The following is a 19,923-nucleotide window of genomic DNA, read 5'->3' on the forward strand; positions in this document are numbered from 1 at the left end:
TGACTGGTTGCCCAAGAAGAGAGCTACAGCAATTATTTTGAGAAAAACTATGATTTCCATGAGATTGCTATTTTGAGAAATAAAAGCTATGATTTCCATGAGATTGCTCGGAAAATGGGCCATGGACACAGCTTCAGGAGTTCAGAAGCTATACATATGTTTTCAGGTGACTGTAAGCACTGCAACTCAGGAAGGCAGAGGAAGAAAAAAGGCTACAACTCCCAAGGCAGACAGAAGAATTGTGAGACAACTTGTACAGCAGAAAATCATCTATCTGGGAAATTAACCAGGTGTCAGAAACGTGCATATCTGTATCAGTTTACCTCGAAGCAAATCACTTAAGAGCTCCACAAAGGAAGGTTTTTTTTTTTTAATGTGCAGCAAAGAAAGAAAAAAGTTGAGTAGGCTAAAGACAATGAGGGGGACAGTTGAAGATTGGAAGAGTAATTTGGTGCGACGTAATAAGAATCTCCATTTTTGGGAATGATGATGTTCAGTATGTCCAAAGATGATAAAGGGATGTCTAATCCAGAATGCATGGCACCCACTCAATCATCTCGAGACTGTCATGATATGGGGGAGGCATGTCTGGGCATGGGATTGGCAGAATCCAGATGATTGAACTGTTAATTCATCCAGGTACGTTAGGGATGTTCTCAAGCTGAAGTTTCGTCCATCAATTCATGATCTTTCAGCAAAACACCAGATTTATTTTTCAACAAGATGGTGCATCAAATAATTTGCTCATAAAAAGATTATATTCTTGCTCTGGCCAGGAAATAGGCCCTAACCTCAATTCAATAGAGCATCTGTGTGGTCAAACTGGAGAGCCTGGTTGCAAGCAAGCATCCAAGAAACAACAACGCCTTATCAAGGCAATTATCAAGCTCATGGGTATTATATAATACCAGAAAATTTGAGAAACCCGTAGAATCAATGCCCAGAAGATGCCTGCTATGACTGATTCAAAGGTTATTCAATGTGTTACTAGAATTAAAACCAGCACTTCTAAGTTGTTCTCGTGGGCTAATTCACGTAAACACCATAAAGTAATGATGCAAAACATTTCATCTTTTTATTTTTTTTTAGTTATCTAGTTATTCCATATCATAAATGCATACTCCAGTCTGTGAAATTTTGTTGTTCTTTTGTAAAATGTATTCAAAAAACTTACAATTTTACAAAGTAGCTGATGCATCCACAGTTTGGCCATGAGTGTCCATTCAATAGTGGTAAACTGCATTGGTATTTGTCTTTATCTTAAGCAGAATACATATTAACTTAATACAGTTAGGTAGTGTGCACAAACCTTGGACTGCAGAATAGTAGGGGAGCTATGTAAAGGTCCCCAAGCTTCTGTAACGTCCCGTCTTTTTTGCGAATTGACCGTGTACTGGAGCTGGACGTTTGCTTTCTCAAGAGGAGCTCTTTTGAAACAGCAGTCTAGCCAGCACTCTGGAAGACACAAAATGATTGAAACGCTCATTACTCCAGACAGCACATTTAGCCTCCCTGTTTGCTAAGTGCCTTAAGGGTGGCATTTGTTTTCTAAACATCCATGCTTCCCTCTCCTCCCCAACATCAAGAGTTTGAATAAATTAATTGACTTTTAAAAGACACTATGGTATTATGTAAAAGTTCCTTTCACAACTCAATATTTTACTATCCAAAGCTAACTAGTTCTGATGTCTTTCATCCCCAGATTGCACACAGTAATGATAATAATATCAGCCTTGTTTTTCTGTTTGATGTTGGAAGGGAAAATAAAATTAATTTCAGTGTAATCAAGTGGGTCTTCATTATTTGAGAGCAGTAACTGGTTGCTGACTAGTAAACTGAGAAAACAACATGAGAACCTTGGAGGTCTGATTTCTATAAGTGACTTGTCCGAGTTGCTTCAGGACTTCTAGATGATCTGCCAAACAGAATCGAGATCATATACTTCTGCCTCTGAACTAGTAAGCATTCTGACAAATGGGAAACCAAGGATTGTACATACTAGAAGAGAAGAAAAAAGGTTCTGCAGAGCTCATTACCCTAATATGACTTATTATTCATAGGGCATCTACAGATAAGGTACCACAGAAATGACCCACATAATATATGGGCAAATTTACAAATATGTAAATGTAAGTTTACCTGCTGTATGAGGAGATGCTGCAAACAGTAGACTTGGGAAAGAGTTTGTACTTAAGTACATATACTTTCACTTTAAAAATCTGGCATATTCAAAGAGGAATGTATGCACACTTTTACCCAGTTGTAAATAACCCCTAAATTACGTTCAAATATCATTTAGATAGATGAATGTCTGACCAGATAAAATGACAAGCCTCTGAAATACAGCACCTCCATATGCTATTCATACCAAGAAATAAGCCTGCAGAAGAGATTAGGCAAACCTTTTCTTCCTTGTTAGTGGCAGTGTTGTACTGTAAAGGCGGTGTACTAATTGTAGAGCTCAACGTGGCATTTTTCCTGTTTTCACTCTTCACCATATCCTAGATACACACAAAGCACAAACTGAGTTACAGTACAATATATGTGATATCAAATTCTTACCAGAACATGCACAGTTTTCTCAATATCAAGCCACAGACATCAACATTTAGACACAGAAACTACCACTTTGCAGAAGTCTTCTCTGGCCATTCAAACAAGAGGTGGACACCTAAAGTCTGTTGAAAAACTGCACTCAGGCCATCCTTTAACTCCAGAAACTGGTTGCATCTGGGCTTACAAAAAATGTATAATCTCAGAGTGTTAGGCAGCTCCTAAGTTTACATGTCTCCTTCAACAGAAACAGCATGATTCATCAACAAATATTTTATCAACTCAACCTCTGAATACACACAAATGGTCCCTAACTTATTATAGACCTGGTTAAGACAACTTTTTGAAACAAAGCAAATTTGGTTTGGTAGGACAAAGAATATGAAGCCATGCAATTAAGACTTCAGTTCTTATTCTTAATTATTTGTTGAATATTTCTATAATTACTCCTCCACAAAAAGTGTAGAATGTATTGGGTAAATCAGTGAATCAAAGTAATATTTTAATGCATTTTGGTTTGTATATTGTTTTTAGGCAGCAGAAATATGAAATGTACAAGTCTGTGAAGATACTTGCAAAGCACTGTAACTTAAGCCAAAAGCTGCACGTATAGGTCTATTTCTTCTATTGGCAATGACATGGGACATCTAGATCAGTGATTTCCAAATCTGTCCTGGGGGAACCCCAGTCAGTCAAGTTTTCAGAATATACAAATGAATATGCATGCTATAGATCTGAATATCAAGGAGGCAATTTATGGAGCTGGATCTCATGAATACTCATTGTGAATATCCTGGGGTTCTCCCCGGACAGGTTTGGAAATCGCTGATCTAAATTAAAATTTAAAAAGTGGTAAATAGAACTTCACTACCTATGTTGTCATTTCTAATTGTCCAATTAATATCTGTTTTTTTTTTAACTGTTTGTTCCCACACCTAAATATAAACCAAGTATTCAAATTTGACTGGAAACATAATCCAGGAAGACATAAGACAAATTAGTCATCAAGTAACAGAACAAAAAATGAAGTTACTATACAATTCATCCTAGGATTCAGCAGTCCACAAAATGAAAAAAAGAAGGGAGGGAGAAACACAAAGAAAATAAAGGCTTTTAGCATTATCAATCATGAACATTCAGCTGCAAAAACCAGAGACCCAGGGGAGGAGGGGTGGGGAGGGGGAAGGACCCGACTTCTCTATATCGAAGGAACATAACTGCTCTGAGAGAAAACCCAGATTCCACCCCCAAATATTTAACAATACATTTAATAGATAATGAAGAAAAAAGTAGGCACCAATGCTAGGGTCTCTTGGCGCATTGCCAAAAAGACCTTATTTTCTGACCTGGAAACAAAGCTTACCAGTTCCTGAAGTACAAACACATAGCCATATTCAATTCCTTTTCAAACTCAAAGCTACTTTGAGCTTCTGTGGCAGACGATTCCAAAATAGCAGAAACATCCAGACTACCAACTTCGAGTCCCCTCTCCTCGCTTAGACAAACAATAAATTTTATTAACTTGCAGAGCTGGTTCTGCTGAGTTCTGTTAAGGTATTTCTTAAAAGCATCCAATGGCTGTATACCAGACAATGTGGGGAAGTTTGCAAAAAGAGGTTGAAGCGCCTACCCAATTTCCCCAATTGTTCAAGCTTATGATTTGCCAAATTCATATCCTTTACTACAGCTCTCAACATCCCATTTCAATCATTTTAAGCCTTCCAAGGCCTCATGTTTTTGAGCCAACACTCCTGTCCCTAATAGATGAATCCAGGAGTTAGTAGAAGTCCGTCCATCTGCCTGCTGGAGACAGAAGTATACTGACTATAGGAGGAGCTACCATCACTGTATTCAAGTCAGTGATCTCTATCTCCACTTACTGTTGATGGACATAATCCACATGTCTTTGGATTCATCTGCTGCAGATGCTTGAAGCTGCAGCTTGGATTATTGGTGCTTTAGGAGGAACAGATCATGGAACGCCTGTTTTACAGGATCTACTTTGGCTGTTAAATTTCAATTGCATAAATGTATGATGTTTAAATATTTAAACATATAGGGAACAGTACAGAGTTACTTTATTCTATTTGACTATTTTCCTAGCTGAGAGCTACATTTTAGTGGACAGAACTTAACTGTTCCTCTATTATGCTGTACTAGAAAGCAGTTTACCTGCATTTGTGCTATCTCTTGTTTTGCCTCAAGACGTGCAATTTACTTCCTTTATCTTTGCAATAGGAAATGGATTACCTTATTTCAAAGGATGTTAAAAATGATTTGGGAATGTTTATAAAATTAGTTTCTTATTGAAGTGTATAGTGTTTTATCATAACTGGCTTTAGTTTGAATTCTGTATTTTGTTTTATTATGACTTATTTCTCATATGTATTGGTGATGTGTGTTTCATTATGAATGGCTAGAATTACCCCGATAGGCAATCTACAAATTAATACATGAAATGAAACTATAGAATACAACCTATAGCATTGAGCTACTGCTGAAAAAAAGTGTGAGCTGAACCCAAATGATTAGAATCAGGATGCATTTGCTGAGTGTGTTAGAAATCAAAAGACCAATATTATACTTCATGTGCCTGGTAAAATTTCTCTATGTAATACTGTCCTTGTGGCAGTTCAGGGTTGGATGCTACAGAAGAGCCTGGCGTGCTGCAGCTTTTCTAGTCTTCGTGCTGTCTGATCAGTGTGAGGGAAAAACACTGGTTGGGGGGGAGGGGAGGAGTATGGGAGTTAGAACCACACCACACAACAGCTTCCATCTCCCTATCTTGGTCTGAAGTATCCTGCTATGTTTTCACAGGAACCAGAAGATTCCAGTAAAATTACCTATGACAGACAAATTACCAAACCTGCATTCAATTCAAAGCTCACAATGTGTTATGAAAGAATGTTTTGAAAAATACTTTAAGTATAGGAAATTTTAAATTGATAATTGACAACAGAAGCAGCAAGCAACAAAAGCTCTAGTTTAAAAAAAAAAAAAGCAAGCAAAAGCCCACTCTTACCTCATCCATCTCTGAACTCTTCCTTTTTCTGGCTGTCCTGGATATTTTGACCATTACAGGTAAGGCACTGCCCTGATGCTTCACTGCCATTTTGTTAGGTTGAAGGGGTGTGAAATGAATCTCTAGCTCTGGTTTGGGAAACCTGCTGACTCTTCCACTTTCATTGGATACTTCTGAAGAATCCAGTACTGTCTCAGAATGACCCTGAAAAGTTACAAAAGGGCCAGGTTAGAGAAAAGGCCATTTAGAACTACTGTTTACGCATTTTCACTCTTGTATGAAACCTAAAATATTGTCGTTGTTCATGGAAAACTTATGCTCTTACCTGACAATTTTGTTTCCTTGAATCACAGAAGATGAATCCAGAGACAAGTAGGTTATGACCATCTACCAACAGGTAGAGATACAAAATATGAGCTCTGATATAGGACAGTAGGCAGTCTTGTCAGTTAGTATTTTCAATAACAAAGCAGGAGGTTAAAATGAACCATGATTTCCTCCTTCCTCACAACCACCACCAGCCAACTAAAAAACAACCCTGCAGGAACAAATGGCAATTAAACAGAGAAAACAGCTAAAAACAGTAGGAAGGCAATCACTGAGGGTGGGCCTCTGGATTCATCTGCTATGATTCAAGGAAAGAAAGTTATTAGGTAAGAACATAATTTTTCCTTCCTTGTCATCAAACAGATGTACCAGAGACAAATCTCTGCATGCTAGACAGAGTTCAGCTGTTTCCTGCTTCAGGGCATGGGAGCAAGTTCTGCCCACTCATTCTGACATCAAGACACTGTTGAGATTTAAAGTCCTTTCAGTCTAAGCTCTTCACTATCTCTGCACACTAGACAGAGTTTGGAGGTTTCCTGCTTCAGGGCATGGAAGAAAGCTCTGCCCACTCATTCTGACATCAGTTACTGCCAAGATTTAATCTCAGCACCCTGTGTCGCATCACCTAAGGCACTAGCCAAAGAAACACTTCTTTACACAGCAACTTTATTTTTAGGTTAGTATTTTTTTTTGAAAGAATGGAGAGATGGGCAGCTTGGTAACAGTATTCCTGTATATTTTACATATCATTCAGAAATGAGAGGGAACTTAGGGAGAGTAGCTGCCAGTTCAAATTTGATAGATTATTTCCTGTTGCATAAATCTGGAACAACCTCTAACATTAGGAGAAAGAAAAGGGGACTAAGAATTTTAATTGTAAAAGGAAAAGTTCTAATTTGTAGAGAGTTCCTTTACAAAGTTATGATTCTGATTCGTTCACTCCCATTCCATGCTTTTATATAAATATAAGCTCAGTACTTAACTAGATAGAAATAAAGATTTGCTAGATTAACATCAAATAGGATATTATTTATAACAGAATCCTGGCAGACTGTAAAGGATGATCCTAGGTTAAATGAATTATGTCCTTTGGGTTATAAAATAGCTAATGCACCAAGACCACAAAAACGCGGAGGGGGATTACTCATTATTTATAAGACGTTCTTTGACTTAATGATTAGAGAGAGAATCAAGTTCCCTGAACTGGAAATTTTGTGAAGTCAAGGATGAAGTTTTTAAAGATAAAATCTGCTATATATTAACCTATTGTTCACTAGGAAAATGGTCAGCAGCGAGAGATATTTTTATTGATTTTACTTTTAGGAATGTGCTTAATTATAGCTCAGTTTTAATATTATGAGATATTAATTTACATTTGCATCAGATAGATGTTAAGACATTTTTTTTTTAATTTTGGATTGGTTGGGTTTAACATCTTTGAGGAAATCACATGAGAAAGGGCATTTACTTAATTTTTTTTAGTCTATCTTAATTCTCTAGATTGTAATTTTTCTGTTACATCCTATAAGCCACTACCTTGGTCAGATTATTATTTGGTAAAATTTGCAATCAAATGGAGGGAGATTGAGAAAAGGAGAGCAAATGAATCAAATATGCAGATGAAAATAACTAGGGGTAAGATTGATCAAATTAAATTTTGGAACAAATTGGATGATCTGATTTTTTTCAGGATATTTGAAGGAAGGTAACTTTTTTTTCTGAATGAATAGCGAGTTCGTGTTGAATGATATTGCCCCAAAAATAACTAGGAGAGTTAGGAGAAAAAAATCAGATAAGTAGTTTGAAGAGTTGAAGTTACTGAAACAGGATGTTAGAAAACGGGACAGAACTGGAGGAAAAACTACAGAACAGAACAAGGCAATTTGGAGGCAAGAGATTCATAATTATAAAAAGACTTTCATCTAAAAAAAAGAACTTTATTCAAAGATCACTGGGAGAAAAAAAAAACTAGACACCAAAAGAATTTTTGGTATAGCTAGTAAATTGTTTGATGTATATCAGCTATCTAGATATGACAATTTCTCTTATTCATCATCTAATAAATTGGCTGATTTCTTTAAAGGGAAAGTTTTATCTTTAAGAACACAAGTTAATGATCTAGATATTCCTGAACTAGCTATAAACAGTGAAGTTACAGTGGATAGAAGCTGGATTAGTTTTGAAAATATAGATTGTAGTATGATTAAACAGTTGATGGAACTATATGCAAAATCTTTTTGTTGTTTGGATACTTGCCCTCTCTGTTTAATGAACACTGCCACCTTGCTTTTTAAGTACTTTTTGTGGATTGGCTAAATTATCTCTGTAAGGGTTTGTTTCCAGAAACAGGTGGTAGTTTAGTACTTTCACCCATCCCTGAAAATTCTAAGAGAAACTTACACCCATCCCTAAAAATTCTAAGGGAGACTTACAGGATGTTGTGAACTATAGACCAGTGGCATCGATTCCATTGCTTATATAGATCATGGAGGGCTGGGCGGCAATGCAGTTAGATTTGTCTAAATTTGACCTGTTGCATTATTCACAATCATGGTTCCGAAAGGGACACAGTAGAGACCATGTTGGGTTCATAGGTCACTCAAGGGAGATACATGTTGACTAGAGGTCAAAATGCGGTAGGTACCCAGTTTGATCTATCTAGCATGTTTGGCGATCATTCTATTCTTTTAGCATTATTGGATAGTTTTGTTGTATCTGAGGTAGTAATGTATTGGTTCAAGGGATTTCTGATGGATAGGAATTACAGAGTTAAAAGGCAAGGTGTTTTTTCAGATAGTTGGATTCCTGTTTGTGGGGTACTACAGGGCTGGGCTGGGCTCGGCTCTCCCCCCCCCCCCCCCCATGTTGTTTAATGTCCTGTTACAGCTATTAGGGAGACACTTGGAGCAGCTGAATTTTTTTTTAAACATATATGCAGATATTACTATACTTTTACCAGCTCCTAAAGCATATATGAATATTTTGAGTGAAATTGAGAAATGAGTCAATATTATTGAAAATTGGGCAAAGGAATTTCAATTGAAACAATTGGGAGATGACAAAATTTCTTTGGCTGGGCTCTCAAAAAGAGACTGACGGTAAAGAAAAATTCTCTATCAATAAGATGCAATTTAAATTTTCTTCCAGGATTTTAGGAATTGGATAATAAATTGACGATGATCAAATTAATAAGATAGCAAAAACATTCTTATAAAGAAAATTAAGATTGATTCATAAAAACTTTGAACAATCTTTTAGACTAGATTATTGTAATGTGGTATACGTGGGAATCACCAATACTCTATCGAAGAGGTTGCAAACGATGCAGAATTTAACTATAGGAGTGATTTTTTCTTTAAGATCGGATGTATCTATTACTCATTATGAATTACATTGGCTCCCACTTATAGCAAGATGTCATTTTAAGTTGTGTACACTGGTTTATCAGACTACAAAGAAATAACACTGTTTATTGGGTAGGATTTTTCTCTATTGAAAATACAGCTTTGAGGGGGCAAATATCTTTGTTATTTCCTACAGTTAAGTCGGTTAAATATTTTAAACAACTTTCAGCTACAATTCTATATCAAGCAGCAATAAGGAATTCTCTTTCTTCTTCTGTTCACTCTATCGCTCATTTGTGGTCCTTCTGTAAACAACTGAAGACGATTTTATTTTAAAAAATATATGAAATTATAATATTTGTAAATCCACAGACTGTTCTGGTTCTCTTTTTAAGTATGCTATCTGCATGCAAATAATCAGGTTATTGCAGAATAGAAGTTCTTGATGTAATGTAATATAATGTAAAAGCAAAGCTAACTAAGTAGGACGGCTCCGGAGAGTCTAGCCAAAAGAACCACAGTTTCACAGGATGTCTCAGACCTTGATGCAACATCCAGCCTATCAAGCCTGCAGACACAACCATGTAGCCAAATGAAAATGTTGTCCAATGGGAAGTCTGAGATTCTGCCCAGGAGGCTGACACAGCCCTGGTTGAGTTAGCCTTTAAAGCAGACGGAAGCAGCTTACCCGAAAAAAATACAGGCAGCCAAAATGGATTCCTAAATCCATTGCGCAATGGTCAATTTAGAGGCTGCTTCACCCTTCCTGGGGCCTCTGAAAAGAACAAAGATAACGCGAGCAGCAGAACTCTGACACCTCCAGATACCATACGATCATTCGAACATCCAAGTGGTGCTCCCTTGGTAAAATCCACTGGGCAGTCTTCCTTCTTGAAGGAAGGGAGGAACAATGGCTGACTGAGATGGAAAGCAGAGACTACCTTTGGCAAAAATGAAGGAATGGTATGAATAGTAATTTCTGCTTCAGTGAACAAAAGGAACGGATCTCTGCGAGACAAGGCTTGCAGCTTGGAGATTCACCTGGCAGTGATCTTCAAAGTGAGATCCTTAACAGTAGATTTCAAGGTCTCAAAGGGAGGATTCTGTAAAGCCTGAAGTACTAGGTTGAGATACTGAGGACAGGAAGTGTGTACAGGGGGCTTAAGTTTGTTAACCCCTTTAAGAAAATGGACTACATCTGGATGTGCTGCCAAGGAGAAGTGAGCCAGCTGCCCACAATAACACGCCAAAGCAGCCCACTTGGACACGTAAGGAGTTGAGGAGTCCCTTTTTAAACCCCTCCTGAAGGAAGGTTAGAATGTGAGGCAACGACAACTAGAACCTCCGCACAACATGCTTCAAAAATTGTCCAGACCCAAGCACAAGCTGAGAAGGTGGAATGCTTCTGGGTCTAGAGCAATATGGAAATTACATCCGCCTGATAACCTTTCCTCATCAACTGTGACCGCTCAAGAGCTGAGCCTTAAAACAAAACTGGGAGGGATCCTCTATTATAGCTGATCCCTGCGAGACGAGGATCTGGAAGGAGGAGCAGCTGGAACGGCCCACCAGAAGCTGAACCAGATCCGCATTCCACAGCCTGCATGGCCAATCTGAGAGAATCAAAATTACCTGCCCTGGATGAAGGAAGATTTGCTGGAGATGGGCGTCGATTCCCATGGAATATAACTCCTTTCTTCTGCTGAACCACCGAGGAACCTTTGCATTACTGCACAAGGCCATGAAGTCTAGAACCTGGACCCCCCTCCCCCTGTAGCATGGTATGTGTTTAATTGTCAGAGTTATTGGTTTTGCTGGATCAGATACAAATGTATATATAAAATATATACAGATGCAAAGACTTTACTTTCACCTTCCCCCTGGAAACTACTGATAACAAAAACTAGCTGGGTGGATACCTAAGTCCATCAACATATCCCCAAAGAACAAAACTCTGAAGATGGACAGCAATCACAGAGACTGGAGTTAACCAAAGACAGTGAAACTCCACCTATTCTCAGACAATGACTCAGACTGAAAAGCCCATCTACCTATCTAATCTGACAAAAGAAGCCCACCTAATCTCAGACAAAGACTCTTGTAATCCTGTCAGATGCCTTATGGATGTGAATCTACCAGCAGATGTCTAGATAGAAAGTCTTACGATGTCATTAAACATGTGACCAGTTACCATGCTCCATCTCAAAACTAGATGAAACCAGTTTTCAGCTACCCCCGAGTTTTCATTGGATCGAGTACACCCCACCTGACTTCAGCCTATGGTCCAACAAGAGATTATAAATATCCTGGAAAATGCCCAGTTTGCTCTCTGGCTTCTTCTCTCTGCTGAACTTCACACACATTTGAAATAAGACTTTCTCCAGGCTCCAGCAACAACTCTGCAACAAAAGACTTCTTTAGCAGCAAGGATCTCCTTCATCACTCCAACCACCAGCCTCCATCAAAGTGAGTTACCTTTATCCAGCCTAATTTATAATTCAGATTTGCTGTCTTGAAAGCACATTTCCCCTTGTGAAAGATTCCTAAAAACTGCCTGTCTTGTAACATTATTACATTACCTGTATTGTAAATAAACATTTTAAAGTTAAATATATGGTCTTTATGTTCTGAGTACATGTCCTTAAACCTTATAGTGCAGGTTAATGTAATTCAACAAATATAGTATTTAATTCACCCTTTTCTTACATATTCTTATTACCTTATATCTAATTGGTGGAGAAGTAGAATAGAAGCGTGAACAAGGCTGGCTATTTAAAAAAAAAAATCCCTTAGGCTTGTCCTCGAGAAGTCACAGTGATGCAGCCAAAGCAAGCATCTGGCAGTGTTCATCAATGCATCAGCCAGATAGGCCAAGCCTGTTTCAATGGATGGAAAGGTGCCAGAAGGCGGAAAGTCCGAACTAGCCAGGGAATCCGCCACCCTCTGTATCATGGCAAAGAAGTCATGGAAGCATAAGAGCCACAGACAGATGTCTACAAAGCCAAAGCGGAACCCTCAAATGTCAACTTCAAGGTAGACCAACTTCCGAACCTGAACATCTTTCATGGCAATCCTCCCCTTTACTGGAGGGGTGGTCTTTAGTCGCTGCGGTGACCAGGGCATCGATTGTGGGCAGCTGCAACAGGATAGGACCATGCCATGGCTACTCTCAAATTGGTAGTACACTGCACCAAGATCAATTCTTGTATAGCCTTATAAACAGGAAAAGACTGAAGAGGCTTCTTGGTACTGGCCATCATAAAATTGGAGACTGCAGGCATCTGGGTCCCAGGGGAAGAGATGTTCAGCACTTCCAAAGCCTTGGTAATAAAGGAAGGCAATTCCTTTGTGAAACATCCTGAAAACTGTAGGGTCATCTGCCTCATCCACAGGCAGCTCTCACTCCTCCAACCCTTCAGACAACATGGAAAGGAGGGAGGTTGCAGAAAAGCCCCCTTCTGAGGGAATCTGAGCAGGAAGAGGGGGGGAGGCAAATCAGCAGGAGAATCCAAATGTCTCCTATTCACAGACTACAAGATGGGAGCAGTAGTAGCAGTCCCCTGAGCTATCCTCCCTGCATCCTGAGTGCTTTGCACCAAAACAAGCCTCAGGAAGAAGCAGCATAAATTCAGGGAACCCATAAGCAGACTCAGAAGCAGCAGGCAATTGGGAATCCGAAGAAGGAGCTGTTAAAACAGCAGAAGCTGGAACAAAGCCCGACGAAGCTTCAGCCCTGTGGGAGTATAAAATGGCTACTGGAGCACACCCCAATAAAGACTGAGGAGAAGCACCAAGGTCTGCGTGGGAAATATTTGCACCCACCATTATACTACTGAGGTAAACTGCCCCAAATACTGTCCCCCTCACTACTCACGTCCTGCTACCTTGCCCTGAAGTGGAGAAACCTCACTGGGAGGACAGCCACAAAATGAAAACAAAAACAAAACCGCATCTAAACCTGACAGTAAAACAAAATTTAAAGGCGTATTCATCCCAACCACGAAGTGCCTGCCATGTGTTATAGGACTTCTCCCTGTGAGGAAAACTGTTGGGTTTCGCCGCACTCAACATCCTCTGAGGGAAAGCTGCTCACCACATGACACTGTGGGCTGAAGGGCAAAAACCTCTATTCCCTCTGAATTTTTTTTTTTTTTTTAATGAGGAAGAAGGAATCCAGCACCACCAGATTTATCCCCAGATAGGCACCAGCTCAGCCTAATAGCCCCAGGCTCTACAGAACCAGAGAACTGAGACAGGTGCCAATCACGCAGAAGACCAGGAGCTGCTGGGAGACACACTGCCATCTGCTGAGAGGAAAATACTAACAAGCCTGCTTACTATTCTATATCAGAGCTCAGTATTATCCTCTATCTCCACCTTTTGGTAGACAGTCATAACCAACTTGTGTCCGGATGCATCTGCTTGATGACAAGGAATAAATACGTTTATTTCTCATTTCTAGCCCACCTACTAACTAGGTAGGTTACACTAAAAAATACATATTCAACAATGCAAAACATTACATCAAAAACGATCTGTACCACATCTTACAAGATCTACCAGCTCAACACAAGACAGGTAGGCCTAACGAAAACGCGTTATTTTTCTTATATTTTTGACAGGTCAGTCAAAAAGTTTCTAGTAATTTATTCCATAGCAAAAGTCCATTAATAGAAAATGCTGCTTTCTTAGTATCAAAAAAAAAGCAATTTAGCCAGGGAAGGATAACAAGTTGTTGTGTTCATTCCAATCTTAATGATCGATATGGTTGATAAATCTGCAACACAAGTGGAGACAGTGGGAAGGAGTAGTCAATGTGTAACTTACTAGTGGCCAGATTTAAGGTTCATGAGTGAAGGAGCTATGCTATTGATAGTCAATTCTTTTTTTTCTGTTGATGAGGCCTTTCTTAAAGGATGTGTAAAATTAAAGTTATTGTTAGAAGCATTAATGCATGGGTAAGTAAGAATAAACTTGCTTTAAATCTGACAAAAACAAACAATGATAATAGGACAACATGATCATTTGTAGTATGAGCCGTGAAGGGCTTATTTCCAAAACCTGTTAAGTCCAATTGAACTTAGGAGGGTTTTGGAAATAAGCCCTTCAATTGTACTTCAACGTGTCTTTCTGTAAAAAAGAAAATTATAATGACAGATTAAAGTTTGGGAAAGGGAGAGAGAAAATAGAGGAGAAAATCTCACAGTAGTTGTGAATAAAAGTTAATTAAGTCAAATCCAAGTACTAGTTTCAATTGATCTAGAGACCAAAAGGCATAGAAGCTGCTGCATCCAAAAAGGTGGGAAAACACCATCACAACACATTTCAGTAGCCTAAACCATAGACAATGTTAAAATGACCGATGTAATAAAAAGTTGAAAAATAGAAAGTACAATAAATATTAAAATAATTGTATAAAGCGCCCAACTTTTTTATTTTATTTTAAAGACTGTCCAAGTAACTCCCTCCTGTTTCTCCACAGTAGCATTAGTTCCTCTCCTCCTGTAGCTCCCCCCCCCCCCCAAATTTCTTCTCACAGGAGTATTTTGGATTGGAACTGATCCAAAGGCCCGACTATGACAGTAGCAGTGAGAGACTAAAGGGCTTGCTCCACTCTTAGGTCACATCTCCCACACTGAAGTCATGAGATAGGACTACTGCAGTGCTTGGAGAAGAGCACCTGTTGACTCAGTCTCTGATTCATATGCCTTGACAATATCATGTTGCAGCCATGGTCAAGTCCTTAACCAGGTCCTGCTCATAAAGGAAATGTCCATGGAGGAAAAATAAGAGGGTCCCTAGGGTTTAGAATGTATTTTAAATGGTTAAGACTAGACTTAAGACTACTTACCATTTAACCATAAACAGCAAGCAGAACATCTCAGCAGACGCCATTTCAAAATGTTTTGAAATCTTAAGGCATACTCTGAAAGTTCCCTGGAAGCTGCCATGCTAACAAGTATGTCACAATTACATCCCACTCACTAATTCCGATTGATATCGGCTTGTTGTGAAAACTGAGTCCATTCTTGTGCTACTGGTGGAAGTGCTCTGAACATGACCACTTATGAGTTCAAAGAAATTGCAAAGTTGTCTACTGAACAATATTTTCTAGATAGCAAAATTGATATCCAATAGTATTGGTATTACTACTGCTTGAAGGCATACCTTTAAAATATTGAAGCCAAAACAGCAAACAGAATGTTAGGGATTATTAGAGAAAGGAATAGAGAATACAACAAAGAACATCGTAATGCCTTTGTATTACTCAATGGAGAGACCACACTTTGAATGTTATGTGCAATTGTGGTTGCCGCATCTCAAAAAATAAAGATGTAGTGGAACTGAACAATGTACAAAGAAGGGTGACCAAACTGATTAAGGGATGGAACGACTCATATGAGGAAACGTTAAAGAGGTTAGAACTTTTAAGCTTGGAGAAGAGAAGGCTGAGGGGAGATATGATAGAGGTCTATAAAATCCTGAATGGAGTGGAAGGGGTAAACGTGAATCAATTTTTTGATCTCTCAAAAAGTACAAAGACAAGGGAACACTCCACAAAGTTACATAGTAGCACATTTAAAACAATTGGGAGAAAATATTTTTTTTCACTCAACATATAGTTCAGCTAATGTAGCTGGGTTAGAAAAAGGTTTGGACAAATTCCTGAAGGAAAAGTCTATAATCCATTATTAAAACAGACCTGGAAAAAGCCACTGCTTATCCCTGGAAGTAGCATGGAATCTTACTACTTTTTTTGGATGCTGCAAGCCACTTGTGACCTGGACTGGCCACTGTTGGAAACAGGATACTGGGCTAGATGAACCCTTGGTCTGACCTAGTTGCAAAACTCTTAGGTTCTTACATTCTTATGCTACGTTCTAGGATACAGTTTATCCTTGTTTCTTTTGTAAAATACAAAAAAAATGTTCCCAATTACTTTTACAAGTAATCTAACGAAGTCTTGATTAATCAGTGGTTACCCATTTTATATACCAACCTCAGATTCATTCCCAGAAGATATACTATTGGAAGAACATTGGGATGCTGCTTCAGCTTCTTTTGAATGCTTGCCATTTAACTGCAAACTCTGCTCTGCAACATCATTGCTCGTTACTTGCACTTCCCCTGGCTGGAAAAAAATGAAAGGGCAAAAATAAAAGGTTTGCAAAGTAAGTTCAATGAACACCATGCATCTACATACAGGAGCTGTAGGAACTCAATTTGCACAGAATGGTTTCAAAACAGTGACAGAACAGAAAGCACAACCTCTATAAAGGGATCCAAGTCTAAATTCATATGTATATGTACTGTGTAATAAAATGAATGCTAGGGGAATTCTGTCACCTGGCCTTGTTTTGTGGATTGCTTGAGACAGAATAAAGAAGAAGAAGCGATTTATGTAGCCTTAACCCTTTGTCCGAGGAAATTGTTTTGAAACCCCGCGGAGTCGGGCGGATCCAGGGGAAGGCAATTGCTAATTGTTTCAGCAAGGCAACACAGTTCTGCCAGAGAGGCAAGAACTCACGAGATAAGTGTACAGTTTTTTTCACCTAGTATATGTAATCTTTTAAACAAATGAATAAGCGATTTTATAGCACTGTGGTGATTGGGATGCAAAAAAAAAAAAAATATGAGCAGAGGTTGCTCTTTACCCAAAAAAAATATAGTAGGAGTTACCCAATGAAAGAAGTGCTATGCCACGCTGTAGCAGCATTATTGACTGCAGTCACGGTGGTTTATATCTGAGGGTACTCTACACATAAAAATTAATGATCACATACGGGTGAAATAACTGTTTATTACTACACTTACTCGCAGTAGGTGGCTTTTGAGTCCTGGTTTGTGGTTATTACCTGTTGAATTAAAGCATGATCTTCGGTTTCAGTCACAGTAGAGCCAACAGCCTGTAATGTCTTAAATGATTTTTCATCAGAAAGTTGTTTTAGCTCTTTAATAGCTTCATTTCTCTCCATCATTTGACTCCTTAGCTCTTTTGTCACAGTTGGCTTTTCCTGTGAAATAATACTTTGAAATTTCAAACATTTGAAAAATTCTCACTACGTTTAAAAGAAAAATAAAATCTAATATTACTGCTTCTACATACAACTCCAGCAATACACCTGAAGAAAGTAAACAAACCTTTTCTTTGCCCTCTGCCGAGCTCACTCTTAACTTTTTAATTTCTTTATCCTTCTCTATGTTGCTTGACAGCAGAGTTTTGAGTTGCACTTCCAGTGCTGCCACCAGCTGATCCCGCTCTTCACGCCACTTCTGAAGGTCTTGATCCTTTGCCAACAGCTGGGCAGAAACTGCCTCCTACAGACAACAAAAAAAATTATAAAAAGGAAAATACTTTGAAAGACACAGTTAAAATGGCTTACCCAATACCTTCAAACCAATGATGTCTTCAAATGACAATTCTAAATTTGTTTTCAAATGTTCAAAGTAACAAAACAAACAAAAAAAAGTTCCATCAGATTGAAATCAGGAAAAATATATCCTACTCAGTTAAGTACTTTTCAATCCCTTCGATATTCCTATTGTTTCAAAATTTAGGGTTATCATTTTTCAAATGATACATATAATGCAAATCTTTGTTTTTGGTTTTTTTTTCTACAATTTCAGCAACAAAAGCTGTAGCCTACATAGAATGTTTACGATGTCAGAAGTAGAGCTATTTCAAAATAGGTAAAATGTAACAAATAAAATCTATGCAAAACTGTATTCTTGAATTCTTAATCTAAACTTCAGTTTGTTAACTAGTTAACATTCTCTACTAACGTGATTAATTTTTTTTTAAGTAAATTTCAATACAACACCCCAAGCAAGAAAAAAAACTTGTACAGAAAAGTGATCAAAAAGGAAAAAATACAAAGTACAACTTTTCAAAAACAGAAAAAATTCCTATAGGAAAAAAATCACTCAGGTCCACAGTTGACACAGGACTTTTAGGCCCTGCCATTTAAGCGCCACTGTACAGGCACCCCTGTTTGGGCACCTACACACATTGGCACCAGACGTTTGGGCGCTCAAAAGTCCTGCTTCCTTTCTAGCTTATTCTCCCTCTCCACAGGAGTTACTTGACTTGTGGGCAGAGGTTCACCTCTCTGCAAGGCAGAAATGGTCCTCAGAATAGAAGAGCGATCATAGCTGCCCCAGGCGATGTGAGAGGACAGAATCGGCACCATCCTGCCTCATAGGCACTGCCTGGGGCAGCTATGATCTCCCTTCTAATCTTAGGATCACCACCACCTTGAGGTGCACAGCTGAAAGTCCATACCATTGCTGCCCACAGAACTGTGCCTGACAGCCCTCGGCTCAGATCTAGACTTTTAGATGCTGCCCGTTTGAGCATCCAGACATTTTGTACCAATATAGTAGTGACCAAAAGTCACAGGAATCCAAATGGAAGCGCCCAAATAGTGGTGCCAAAAAGTCGCACTCCCTCCACAATATGTGTGTGTTCCAACGATACAAAATACAAGGATAGCGCGAAAAGCACAAAGAAATCCACCTGACACTAGAGCTCAACATATAAAACACATTACCATCACACTAAGTGACTGGCACATTCATAACATGGGAGTCCTTAATGCCACCCAAATAAGAGATGGTAAGTATCAATATCAAAGTTTCAGCCTGCCTATCTGATATCGCTGCCTGGATGTCTCAACGTCATCTGAAACTTAACATGGCCAAAACCGAGCTTCTCATCTTTCCCCCTAAACCTACCTCTCCTCGTCCCCCTTTCTCTATTTCTGTGGATGGAACTCTCATTCTCCCTGTCTCATCTGCTCGTAACCTTAGTGTCAATCTCTGACTCCTCTCTCTCCTTCTCTGCTCACATTCAGCAGACTGTCAAAACCTGTCGTTTCTTTCTCTATATCATCAGCAAAATCAGTCTCTTTCTCTATATCAGCAGCAAAATCCGTCCCCTCATCTGAGCACTCTACCAGAACCCTTAGCCACACTCTTTTACCACCTCTTGCCTTGATTATTGTAACCTGCTTCTTACCGGCCTCTCTCTTAGCCATCTCTCTCCTCTTCAATCAGTCCAAAACTCTGCTGCATGACTCATTTTCCACCGAAGTCGCTATGCTCACATTAGCCCTCGTCTTAAGTCACTTCACTGGCTCCCTGTTTCCGCATTCAATTCAAACTTCTTTTATTGACCTATAAATGCATTCACGCTACCACTCCCCAGTACCTCTCCACTCTTGTCTCTCCCTTTGCCCCCACTCGGGTACTCCGTTCTGTTGATAAATCTCTCTTATCTGTTCCCTTCTCCTCTACTGCTAATTCCAGACTCCGTTCCTTTTATCTTGCTGCACCTCATGCCTGGAATAAACTTCCAGAGCCTGTATGTCTAGCCCCCTCTTTGGCCGTTTTCAAGTCCACACTTAAAGCCCACCTTTTTACCACTGCTTTTGACTCCTAACCACTGCTCACTTGTCCTATCCTTTATCCTCACCTCTTTATTCCCCTACCCTTAATTGCTCTGTCTCCTGTCTTATCTAGATTGTAAGCTCTTTGAGGAGAGACTGTCTTTTTGTGTATGGTGTGCAGCGCTACGTATGCCTTGTAGCTCTATAGAAATGATAAGTAGTAGTAATATCAATATAATTGTTATCCACTATTTCCCCTATTGGGTTCAATGCAGTATACAGATAAGGA

At 39.0% G+C, this 19,923-nt stretch overlaps 1 protein-coding gene across 2 annotated transcripts in view; it reads right to left on the minus strand.

The window, feature by feature from the left end:
- Nucleotides 1-1,316: 1,316 nt before the first annotated feature.
- Nucleotides 1,317-19,923, minus strand: part of KIF20B (kinesin family member 20B) — a 274,317-nt gene continuing 255,710 nt past the window's right edge. For both annotated transcript variants that reach the window (XM_030203051.1, XM_030203052.1), the window contains exons 27-32: nucleotides 17,389-17,565; nucleotides 17,103-17,261; nucleotides 16,247-16,378; nucleotides 5,576-5,779; nucleotides 2,403-2,501; nucleotides 1,317-1,455 (exon numbers count right to left, since the gene is read on the minus strand). In XM_030203051.1, coding sequence (XP_030058911.1) covers nucleotides 1,444-1,455; nucleotides 2,403-2,501; nucleotides 5,576-5,779; nucleotides 16,247-16,378; nucleotides 17,103-17,261; nucleotides 17,389-17,565 — 783 coding nt within the window. In that variant the 3' untranslated portion in view covers nucleotides 1,317-1,443. The remainder of the gene's footprint in view (nucleotides 1,456-2,402; nucleotides 2,502-5,575; nucleotides 5,780-16,246; nucleotides 16,379-17,102; nucleotides 17,262-17,388; nucleotides 17,566-19,923) is intronic.

This window comes from Microcaecilia unicolor, chromosome 5, assembly GCF_901765095.1.
Source record: "Microcaecilia unicolor chromosome 5, aMicUni1.1, whole genome shotgun sequence".
NCBI lineage: Eukaryota > Metazoa > Chordata > Amphibia > Gymnophiona > Siphonopidae > Microcaecilia > Microcaecilia unicolor.